This window comes from Neltuma alba, unplaced genomic scaffold (genome assembly GCF_004799145.2).
Source record: "Neltuma alba isolate B1F8T4 unplaced genomic scaffold, ASM479914v2 tig00008197_pilon, whole genome shotgun sequence".
Taxonomy (NCBI): domain Eukaryota; kingdom Viridiplantae; phylum Streptophyta; class Magnoliopsida; order Fabales; family Fabaceae; genus Neltuma; species Neltuma alba.
This window is the reverse complement of record NW_021634965.1, coordinates 17237-29889: the sequence shown is the minus strand read 5'-3', so window position 1 is coordinate 29889 and position 12653 is coordinate 17237. Positions and strand designations below refer to the sequence as shown.

Here is a 12653-nt window from a genome sequence, read left to right as displayed (position 1 = left end):
TAATTAGCCGAAAGTACCGAATGCCAAAAAGTTTCAAGATAAATTTGGATATTGATCATTAGGATCGATCATATACTAAATAATTCTCATATAAAAATATTAAATAAGTGATAAAAATTAATTTTTTTCTTAAAGCATTATCCATCAACATATTTTCAAAAAACGAAAACATTTTGTTTGTTAGAATTTTTTGTGGCCAAAGTGTCTGTTAGAATTGAAATCAAATGAATATTATAAGTATTTTGGTGATATATGTGATAATAATTCCATAATAAATCAAATAGAGAGAAGACCATCAGATTCTATCTTCTGCCTCCTTCCTCCCTAAGCAAACTCCACACTCGCAATTGGCAACTTCCTCTTCATTGCTTAATTAAAATGACCTTCCTGTCCCTTGTACGTGTATATTACTTTATATTATGTCGTTTTCATTTGCATGTGACTTAATTTCCAGTTTAATTATTAATCAATCTTACGTGCTCCTCTAGCCCAGAAAGTAATAAATCATCAACTTAGGTTTATTAAAATAATAAAAATAATAAAAATGACTTGGATATGAAATCAATATATTTATATATATATATGCTCTTATATATAATATGGATTCTTGGTGACCTCTCCAAGTTGGAGATAATTTTAAAAATTACCTTTTTCCATTCCATGTTATAAAATCCTATATTAATAACTTATATGAGATTAAAAGAATTAGTCAAATATAAAAAATAATAATAACTTTCCAAATTAACTCTTTGATTTATGTCACAGCTTCAGTGTATCATCCATAACTCACCTGAGATGGTCAAAAGTGGCTCCAACGACCTCGAATTGACTTTTCTATGTGGGCCCCATATCCCCCTCCTTGCTTCCCACGCAATTACATCCACGTACGAACCTACTCAGTCCCTTCCTCCTCCATCTCTGCTGCTACTCTCTCTCTCTCTATATATATATATATACACACGTTGAATCTGACATATAGGCCATCTTCATAATTGCTCTGAGCATTAATTCCAAGCATAAGCCATCAGAGCGGAAAAGGAAAAGGAAGGAATCAAAAGCTTCGATATTAAGGAAAGATGGGTTTGTCTGTAGGGTTTCTGAATTGCTTTGCTTCTTCTTCTTCGTCATCATCTGCTCGTGTGGCTGATCAAGGAAAAGCTAATAAGAACATGAAATCAGAATCTTCTTTAACAACAAAATTGGCAGGTTCTGTAGGTTCAACCCGCCCCCATTTATCCACTGCTAGCCTCATAGATCCCTTGAACATGTCAATCTTTGCATTACGCAGAATTAAAGTTGCACCCGGGTTCATAAGATCCACTGTAGAAGAGAACATAAACCATGTCACCGACCATTTATGTGATATCCTCTTAAAGGCACGATGACAAAAAATGAAGGCAAAAACTTTAGAACATTTGTACCTGAGAAGGAAACATTATTGGCATAATAAGCAGACAAGTATCTCCATGAACGAGGCTAATCACACATCTACTGCATAACTTAAATCACGGCACAAATCTAAAGTAGGTAAAAAAGGACAACCAGAACAGTCCAAGGCAAGCCACTTTCCGTTACCAACTTGACGGCACAAGCACCGAGGGCAACTGACTGGGAAGAGGAGTCAAATAGTATTTTCTTAAAAGGACAAAACTTGGGGTATATATAGTTCCTTCACTACTTCCTTTAAGATTCTCTGACACGTTTTTCTCACTCAAAAAACTGCTGACAAGTTGACAACAATCCAAAAACTTTGCGCTGGTTTGCTCATCACTAAAATCTCATGACACACCAATTGAAATGGCAGAAATGTTATATTTCAGCTGGGTTGAGCAGTCAGTCCAACATAAACCAATTGTAAAAAACCCATTTCAACCTTGTTATTATCATTCTGTTCAAATTAGAACATCCAAAAAGCATACAAAGGAGCAAAGAAATCTATAATGTTGACTCATATAGTGGGAAAAAAGGGTCGCTTTGCCTCAGCGCTGCCAGTAGTAACTGAGCATGATTGCCTATGCCAAACTCAATGCAAAACCTTTTAGACAAAGTATATTTAATAAATTGAACATATAAAAATGAAAATCTCTTAGCTGACAAATGAAATTACATGCACAAGCAGATTACATAAGATTTAAATTATATATCCATAAAAATGCCTATTTTGATACAATAAAACAGCGATCTTATATCTTTATACAATAGAAAACATAAAGCGCATCTTAAACTCACATTTTGATTATCGTATCTTCACCCTTTAAGTTATTATATAGCAATTGGTAATTATTGATTGCTTCATTAACATAATCCAGGGCTAATCGATTATCTTTAAATAAAATCAATACAATAATTTTTTGCAATCCAATAACTATAGTGAAATGAGCTTAAGTACTAGGCTAATGTGATTAATGGTATCACACACAACCATACCAGTGCAGCCCTACTGCTTAAACGAGGCAAATATGCGCCCCAATAATTCAGATTACTCTCATACCAATTAGGAATGTTACTGAAATGCACAATTAATGCTGCCGTAAATGATTTACGGATAGGCCTCACCAAATATATTGCCAACTTCAGCACCGACCGACAGCTCGTATATAGTCACTCATACATTTCCCAAAACAAAAACTCATCTAACACTTTAATCCATTTACAATTTTTTTTCCTAAAATACCCTCAATTCTTTTCTTTTTTTTTTTAACCAAAACCACATAGCAAAACTACCTATCATGGGAGGTGCCTAAGCTATAGTGGTTGAATGTTTACTTACTCACATTAACAGAGACACTCCTCACATTCTCACGACTAAACCCCAATCTCAATAAGGTGGGGCCCAAGACAATTAAATAATTTTCCTTGGGACCAAAACCAAATGGGAAAATTGCCTCAATTCATTTAAATACCAATTTTTTTAAAAGACCGAAAAAAAAAAGTGAAACGTATTTTGTAAAAAAATAAAATAAAATAAATTGGACAAGAGGGTATGGTGATTTTCGTTTCATTGGGGAGGTTTGCGTGTCGCTGTATCTGTCCATTTGTCTGCAAACATGCACTGAAACACACACACAAACACACAAGCGGATGAAAAGCCACAAAGACTTAAAAAATTATCAAGATTTGAAAAACTAATTCGCATACCGGAATAATGCCAACAAAGCAATCGCATAAAACGAAGAACACATCAAATAAGACCGTAGAGTATCCCCGTCAAACAGGTTCACGAATTCAAAATCTTCTCCGACCAAACACATCGACCGAAGGAAAAAAATTGCAATCGTGAATGAAAAAAACTATTCTTATCGTACCCTGTTCGTTACGGGCCGTGAAAATAATGGTTCCGGTTTCATCACCCACGAGACACTCGGCGATGCGGGTCGGACGAGAAGGCCGAGCAAGAAGCATAGACGACCGACCAACCCGATTGTTCATCGACTTCACGGGCTTAGAGCTGACCACCTTCACGGTTAGCGTGTGGCCACTGGTACCCGGCTTTAATTGGTCCACCTTGATAAACACCGGCTTTCTCTTCGCCGCCGCAGTCCCCGTCGTCGCCGGTGTTTCCATGATCGGAAGCTTAAATTCCCTTATTCGAGCACAACGTTTTTGAGGTTTCTATTTTGCAGGATACAAAGGAAGACTTGCGTGAGGGAAGTGAAGGAGATGAAAATTAATCGATCACAGCAAGTGTTAAACCCTAACCCTAGTTTCCCATTTGGGAATTTCATTTTGGGCCGGATTGCTGATAGTAGTGATTATCTGAAATCGTTACTCCACGGTTTTAACTGAAGTCGTGGGCTTTGCAGGCCGGCCCATTACTTAACAACTCCAATGAGATATTAACAAACTAAGACTTAGGTTTACCAAAAAAAAAAAAACTAAGACTTAAAAAATAAATGATGTCAAGAGGGGAAAAAAGGAAGAAGAAGAAGCCTCTATGAACCCTTCCTTGTCATGGTTTTAGAGAATTGAATCTAATAGAAAAAGTTAATCTCTTACAGCATAAAAAAATTAATATTCAAATTCATACTAGAAAAGGTGTTCACATTTTATTATTTTACTCGTTTGTATTCCTCCTTTTAGGTACAATATAATTTAGTTATTTTGTCAGAAAAAATGAAAAAAAAAATTTGTATCAAAAAGTGAAAAATTATTTTTTTCATTATGAACGGTCTTTATTAATTAATTATTTGTAATTAAAAATATCTGTTTTTTTATTACGTTTAAAAATAAAATTGTCACGCTCATTTTTCCATGAATAAGATTTTATTTATTCTAAAAATCATGTTTGGCTACCGGTAGGTGAGAAGTGAGAGCTCAATAAAGATAATTTTGTTTAGGATAATCTGATAATAATTTACCAACTAACTTACAACCTTACGAACCTGTACACCTTTTCTTGTCAATAGAAGTCAGTTTTGAAGGTGTAATGTCCTTTTCTATAAGACCTTCTCAGTTCTAAGAAAAATTAGAATATTATTTTTAAAGATACCCCTAATAAATAATGAATTGGAAAATTAGCATTTATAGTGTAAACAATCGAACGTCGACCTCTATCATATGCATTTGCCATAATGTTTTATTGGATTTGATATGAATGGCATGATTTATAATTAATTGTACTGTAAAAGAATTTAATAATATACTCCCTCATGTTTTGATAAACTACTTTCGATCCTAATTATAAGAACTAGTTGACTAATTTGAAGAGATTAAGAAAATAAATTAAATTTGTTATTTATAATAAATAGGTGTCCCTTTCCAAAAATATCCTTACTAATCAAGTATTTTGATTAGAACTACCATTATTAGAAGGATTACTATGAAAAAAATATACAAATATAAGAGACAAAGTGGATTGAAGTCTTATATTTATGACCAAAATAAAAATCAAACAAGTTCTTACATTAAGGACTTGCGGTAGTAGAATTTAGTTGGGAGTTAGATTTGTCATAAATATAAAATCTTAATTAATTGTGTCTCACACATCTATTATTTTTTTCAAATTAGTTTACGTACAAATTATAAATTGATACATAATCTACTATTACACTAGGGCATTTTAAAAAGATCAAGTTATATATGTTATAATTAACTAATTTATCTCACTTTTTAATCTACCCACATTAGTAGTTGTTATATTAAATATATGAGGAAATTACACATATAAGTGGCATATAGTAGGCCACATCATCTTATATCCTATTCAATAACACAAATCTAATGTTGTTTGGGAATCAAGTTATATGTAGGAATTTATCTAAGAAGTTTTTTTTTTTGGTAGGGGGTTATTTTGGAGACATGTGATGTGATTCACTTAGTTTTGTTTTTGTTTTGCCGCCTAAGAATGCCAACACAATTGAACACCCAATGTGGGGCAGTTTGGGGAATTGGGAACAGTTTTTGAAACTTAGATATTAAGATTTATTAATTTTTTATTTATTTACCGAATAATATTATTTAAATAAATGAAGGAAGTGATAAAACAAATGGAGGAATATGGATCACAATCTTTAGTGTGTTACAAATCACATGGCAACAGCAATAATGGAGTTTAGGAGTAGCATGTAATAGTAAGTGGAGAGGGGCAAACGTGCTTATCACTAAATACCAATGCAAAGTTGCCATATTTCTCTAATCCCACTCACATGCTTCCTTCTCTTTCACAAATGAAACTTTTACTCAATTTTGCATTATCTTATCTTCTCTTTGCTTTAATTCTTTATATATCCAAAATATCTAATCTTCAACCTTATTTAACAAGTATGAAATACTATCTATTCCATTCAATCTAATTCTAATCACCATTGATAACTATTACCACATATTCTAGTTTAAAAAATAAAAATAAAAAAAGGTTTTGAGTATACGAGTTATTATATCATTGGTCCATACAATTTTGATTCAATTATAACTCGGTGTTTAAACTTAACTCGATGTGGTTCAATTTCTATGATTTTGATGCAATTAAATCTCAATTTCTAAACTTTAACTCATCATAACTAATTTTTTGTATTTTTAACTATTTAAAACTTAACTCTTTAAGTTTCATGAAATATATAATTTTATTTTATAAAATATAATAACTACTATTTTAAATCATTAAATTATAGGGATTGAATTGTAATCGAGTCAAAACACTAGGAAATTAGGGTCAAGTTACAAAAAATTCAAAACTATATAAGGTAAAAAAGATTAATTTTCATTTGTACCAATTAACATTCTTATTTCTTCTCTCTTGTCTTCTCCGTTAATGCCACTAACAAGAATGGCTGTTATATTCTTTTTCCTTATAACTGGCATGAATTGCTTATATCTTTTTTTTTTTTTTGGTACAATTTTGCTTATATCTTTGATTTAAGCAGAAATTGTCTTGTACGTGACAAAATTTAAAGAGATGCCCAATTGTTCAAAGTAAAATAACTCCTCCTCATATTTTTATTATATTATTCGAATACAGAATTATCACTACATAGTTCTATATATGAAAAATCAATATAAATGCAATGTAATTTTGTATAGAAACAATCAGCCCGGGGATCTCTCGGTAGACCTGATTCACTCGTAAAAAATGTCACATCAGGACAAGGGTCACAACTATTTATTGCTTATCACATTCAAAAGTCCTAAATAATTCCATTCATCCATAAATTTTCTGGGCCAGGAGGGCCCGACAACAAAGAAATCACACGCTTCATAGTACTCAGATGCTTGCCCTCCCGAGAAGGATAGGCACAAGCTTATAAGCTTCAGGGACCACTTAGTCATCAACGAATCATATACACAATTGTCCCAAGTTACCATACCAGCTCACTGTCTTAGTTCATCAGATTCAAATTTTTGTTTGAGAATTTTATTAGCGTGCCGACACTTTCTGTATATAAAATCCTGCAGAGCACTGGTACTTTTTGTATATAAAACCTTATCAGGTCTTCTGCTCAATAATATTTTCAAACAGTAACTTTTTAGGGTTTTTTTTTTTTTTTTTATTAACTGTCATTTTGTGTGTTCTGATTGATGTTTTGCTGCTGCAGACCAGATCAGCAGGCACAAGCTGTGTCAATATAAAGCATATCAACCAGAACCATTTATACATGGGACCTCTAACTCATACCTGTTTATGGGTTGTGCTGGAAGACAAACATTTTTGACAAGACATGTCAAAAAACATGGCATGTCCTGCCCCTTCTGGTTTTTTTGTCACCATGTCCAAAAGGTCTTCACGATGACAATTTTCATTCAAAATATTAACATTGCAATTATGTAGTTCTCTTGGAAATAGTTGATAATATAATTATCAGATAGCAGATTGTTTACTGCTCATTCCAAGGTTATATTTGCTTTCTTGTTTTAAAGATCCAAACTTTTGACCTTGCTAGTTTGGTTTTCCCAAACCCACATTTTATCCGAAACAATCATGATCATACTTGTTTACCATGATCTTTGAATTAAATCCATGTTTTGCAACCTCTAATCCAAATGTCTTATGAAAACATAAGATTCAAGTCAGTTTGCGAACATCCCAGATAGGGAGAAAAGCAGATAATGGAAATTAGGACAAAGATAGTTTATAGATGCCTTCTTAGATTATAAATTATTAACATCTACCAAAGCAGAGCAATTTTTGCTTAGATTCAACCGATTTTAATCATTCTATCAAAGTGGAAACAATTCAGTTCATGACAAACTCAACTTTAATTTATACAAATATATGCATACATCTGTAATATGGTTCAAAGAATTACACAAAGGAAGGGAACATGGTATCCTATACAATCTCGTGTGTGTATGAAAGAATTAAAAAAATGATCTTTTCTGCTGTGCATTACTGTGTACTCTATCATTGACTTATGGGATCCCCTTTGCATAAAGTATGTCTAAGCAATAATTCATATTTGTACACCTGAAGAAAGTGGCATGCTTCACAAGAAAACTCTGGTTGAACTCAGCCCGATCGATCAACATCTAGGCGCCGATCAAAATTGTAGGAGCTGCAGAAATTAGCCTTCTCTTGCTTCTTCACGGGGCAGTTTTTCCATACTAGTAAGCTTGGTGTTAAATTACAAGTGAGATTGAGCTCGTGAGGCCTGGCACATGCATTCAGGGACCGGATACTTGGTGACATCCCTCCCAGGCCTCCGGAGCTCCGGCTGCCCTAAGGACTCATGATGAAGCTCTTTGATGATCCTGTTAAACTCTGCTTCTGGAAGGGAAGAGTTCAGAAAATGGGGCAGCATCTGTCGTTTGTTTGGAGTGATAAATTTCTTGTGCCCTGCATACGCCCGGTGACCCTGCAATCACAATAACATTCACTATTAGATTTTTTGTGAATTAGGTATATATTAGATTTGTCTTTCTATCAAAGTAGTTTAAGTAAGTCTTAAAAGACTTGGCTTAATGATATATACTTTTAATTTATTTTTCAACTAGTAGACGTGGGACTTAATATAATCTAATATTCACAAATTAGGAACCTGAATTTTCAAACCAATACTGCTAAAGTTGCTTGGAAGACTTTGATAGACATCCAGATCATAGCCAACATTACAAAGGAAAACTCATTTGCACAGAGAATTTTATGTGATGATATGAATTTCTCAAGTAATAAGGGAGTAAATGATAAGTATACCTGAAGCATATGGCCCATGTTTCCTCCATGAGATGCCATGAAGACATCACTCTTCTCAGAAACTATGTAGTCTATGGCAGCCATCAGAGATGCTTTTCTGGAAAACGGTTCAAGTTCTCCCGGCAAGGAGAGATCATGCTTACTGTAAAAGTGTGGAAACTCTTGGATTAATGGAAGCAAAGCTTCTTTTCCACCCAATGGTTGCCCTCCAGCCCAGTAGATTCTTGCATTCTTAGGAGCTCCTAGACCTTTAAGTAGCCTAACAACAAAACCAGAACAGAAATCAGAAGATCATTTCGTTTTAATTCAAATTAATTTCACACTTAACACAGACTTCTCATGTTTTTACCTGGTTACTTCCACAGCATTCAAGGGACATAGGCCAGCCAGCTTCCTTTCTTGGGAAGTCATGTTTGATTTTGCAGTCAAAAGCTCCGGCCGGTTTATCCTCTCTTTCTGCACCATCTCATCAAACTCAGGGCTTAGACCGGGAGAGCAGCCGGTTCTTACCCACACATCCTTCTCCATTCGAAGATGAAGGGCCAGGTAGGGTCCTTTGCTTCTCATCCTCTCGGCAATCTTGTCACCGAGTTCCTGAACTGGCTTTGCAAACCTTAAGGCATGAAAAGCAACCTGCAAAAATATTTGATGTTATTAGAGTCTATCTCCTAAAAATTTTCATGGAAATGAAGTTTCTATCTTCTTCTTCTTCTATCCCTTCACTCACACAATACCTTGCATCGAAGCTTCTGAAGATCAGAAGGAAGATCCTTCGACAGCCTCGAATCCAAGCCACGTAAGAGCAAAACACCTTCTCTGGTAAGCTGCAAAGGACAACAGAATCATATGAATTCTTCTTCTTCGTCAATACAATTAAAACATTTACTAACTAGCTGCTCTTTTTTTTAACAGACAAGATGATAAAGCGATTTCTCATCATACAAGGAAACTCCAAGTATGTGAATGGAAGTGTCATATCAATAAGGCTATTATACAAATAGTAAAGCACTATGGCAACACTTTAAGAGAAGCTAAAGTAAAGAGTAAAGCTATGAGCATAACTTAGCGTGTGCCTAAAAGAACATAAAAAGAGAAGCAACAAATTCTTACTCTTTTGTGGTACCGAGCACGTATCCAACTGGGAGTAACATGAAGCGGAGGGCTTCCTTCAACTGGTTTGGTCGTTAAGTGAGTAGAAGGCAATGCAGAAACCACTCGAACATCATTTGCAAGAACTCTCTTGAAGTGTTCCAAATCAAATATATCAGCAAATTCACTGCAAATACGGAAGTATTACACCATAAGTTCTTATTAACAATAGCGGAGAAATAACACAAATTCATCAGAGATGGAAACAAGGAAATTTCTATATAATAGAAAGTTCAAAACTTTCTCTTCTGGGGAGTTGCAGAAACGATGGTTTTTCTTTTTTTACCTTTCGTCGCCCCATATGAGGTTGACTTGCAAAATGGGGACAACCAAGGTAGCTCCGAGGATCCTAGCAATAACAACAGCATCCACAATTTGATTCCTCTGTTGATTCATACCACCAGAGACCACAACCATGAGGTACTTCCTCCTGTTGTTCACAATCCCTTGGGTCTGTTTCCTATAATCCCTACTGAAATCCAAGCAAGGCCTGTAACCCAATCCATCTGGTTGCTTCCAGAACTCGCTCTTCTCAACTTGTCCATCATCAGTTTCCTCTCTCACCTCCACATTGGACGCCAAAGGCAGCGACAACCTCGTATTATCCAGAACCTCATCTTTCTGAACATTTTGACGGGCAGCTTCTGAATGACCGTTGGAGATTATTGGGAGATTCAGCTGAGGCATAGGACATGGGTAGGGAGAAAATGGAACATCGAAGTCGAATCCAAACTTGAGCATCCCAAAGAAACCAACGAAGAACAGGGTGAGAAACCAGAGCCGTGAGCTTCTAAAGGTGAAGAAAGAGAAGAACTTGGATTTTCTGGAAGATTTCTTGGGAGATTCAAGCAGAGATTGAAGGGAAGAAGAAGATATTGAGCTGATAATCTGAGAAGGGACAGAGATGTAGGAGAGCTTGCGAGCCTTCTGATGCCACTTGGCCATTGAAGAAGAAGAAGAGAGAAGGCTGTGATGTTTTTGTTTCAGAAGAGAGATGGAGGAAATGGTGAGGGGTTTGATTATATATCAAAAATCAAAGAATGTGTAAATAAGTAAATGTAAAAATGGTGGTTCGGTGTTGGGTGCTATAGAGAGAGAAAGCGACCAGAGAGAGTGGGGCGGCGGGAACGCGAAGTCAGATGAATTGTCTACGCGTAATCAAAAAGGAGGAGCTGTGCTGTGGCTTAGAATTCAGACGACTCGCTTACCTTAATTTAAAGAATAAAGATCATCCCTTGTTTTCTAACTCCCATTTGTTTATTCCTTTTTTTATTACACCTTCCTTTTTCATCACCAAAAAACTATCATGTTCTAGTATGTCACTCTGAAGCATATAAAATTTATTTAATACGTCCTGATTACAGTACAAAAATCAATATATGCAATTCGTTAAATAAATTGAAAAGTACACAAACTTTATTTTTAAAAATTATATATTTATATTTCAAACATTTTCTTATTAAATTAAAGGGCTTCCTTGTCATTTTCTGAGTAAGTTTGTTAATATTTTAAAAATAAAATTAAAATAATAAAAAAAAAATCAGTTTAGTTTTATTTCGTGAAAAGCCTCTGTTTTGAGAATAAAAAATGATCTATGTTATTTGGGTAAAATTCCCAAAAAATAAATATTAATTTCAAGTATCATACTTTTTTAAAATTATAGAAAATCATTATTAATTTACTCAATATTTTTTACGTACATAATTATAGTATGACTCATTTGAATTATATTGAATCATAAGACTGGATGAATAATGTCAAAAACCATCAGTTATTTTTATTGAATGGCCACTTTATCCATCTTTGTTACTAGTATGATTTTTTATTTAGATTAAACGAATGGAATAAAAATTTGAATTTCAACGATCATATAATTATAAAATCGAAATAATAAATACTACCTTCGATTTTTAATATAAGAACTAAATAAGTAATTTGAGTAAATTAAAAAAATTAATTAAATTAAATCTTTTATAATAAATAGATGTTGTTTTTTCTAAAATGCCCTTATTAATCAAGTGTCATTTGATTAAACATTTAATATGTGCAATGACTATAAGGACTACCATAAAAAAATAGATAAATATGATATATGGATTGGGGTTTGGAGTCTTATATTTAAGACTAAATTGAAAGTCAAATAAATTCCTATATTAAGGACTAGAGATAGTATAATCAGATGAAAATGCATATGGAATTTTTTTGGGTGATCTGTTATCTTAATTATTGTATTAGGATTTAGCAGATCATATTAATTTTTTTAAAAACTAATGAAATGGTTGTTTGTTTTGTCACGCAATATAATTACCCACCATAATCTCTCGCCACATTGAAGGTCATAAATATAACTATGAAAATTTAAGGTGAAATTTTCTACCTACTATTGTTAGTTGGTTATATTTATATATGCTGTTACTGTAAACAAAGATGGCATCTTACCTTTAGTGGAAGCTAAATCAATTTATCGGTAACTAACTTCTGTAAATATGAACTCCCAATAATCAATCCACTTTTTTGTGAGTATTTTCTTCAACTCATGCTCAATCTAATTCATTAATAAACAAGTTACTCTTTTATCAATAAGTTGTTAATTGAGATAGTAAGTAGTTTCACTTCATAAAGAGGAGAACGCGAGTATCGGGAAACATACTTGTTTGGAAGGCTTTAACATTGATATTCCTGACCCGATAGAGATTAGTCTTAAATCCAGAGTGATTTGAGAATACTTTAAGTTATTAAAAAAAAATAAGTCACTCTTTTTTTATTAAAATTTAGAGGGACAAATACTAAAATTAAGAATATTTTTTATTTAGGAGAATTTTCATGTCATTAAATTACGGAGCCAGTTTTTTTGGGTAACTTCCCATATCATTATTAT

General features: G+C 33.7%; 2 protein-coding genes across 2 annotated transcripts; both read right to left on the bottom strand.

Moving 5' to 3' along the window:
* Positions 1 to 1147: 1147 nt before the first annotated feature.
* Positions 1148 to 3687, bottom strand: LOC114753819 (uncharacterized protein At4g28440-like). The gene is made up of 2 exons (XM_028942537.1): positions 3306 to 3687; positions 1148 to 1320 (listed from the first exon to the last, which is right to left on the bottom strand). Exons 1-2 carry the CDS (start codon positions 3562 to 3564, stop codon positions 1148 to 1150), a joined length of 432 nt encoding a protein of 143 aa, XP_028798370.1. The 5' UTR covers positions 3565 to 3687.
* Positions 3688 to 7690: 4003 nt separating this feature from the next.
* Positions 7691 to 10916, bottom strand: LOC114753820 (O-fucosyltransferase 20-like). Its single transcript, XM_028942539.1, has 6 exons — positions 10062 to 10916; positions 9737 to 9902; positions 9361 to 9450; positions 8976 to 9259; positions 8627 to 8885; positions 7691 to 8288 (listed from the first exon to the last, which is right to left on the bottom strand). The coding sequence occupies exons 1-6, from the start codon at positions 10718 to 10720 to the stop codon at positions 8058 to 8060; spliced, it is 1689 nt and encodes a 562-aa protein (XP_028798372.1). The 5' UTR covers positions 10721 to 10916; the 3' UTR covers positions 7691 to 8057.
* Between the last annotated feature and the right edge of the window lie 1737 nt (positions 10917 to 12653).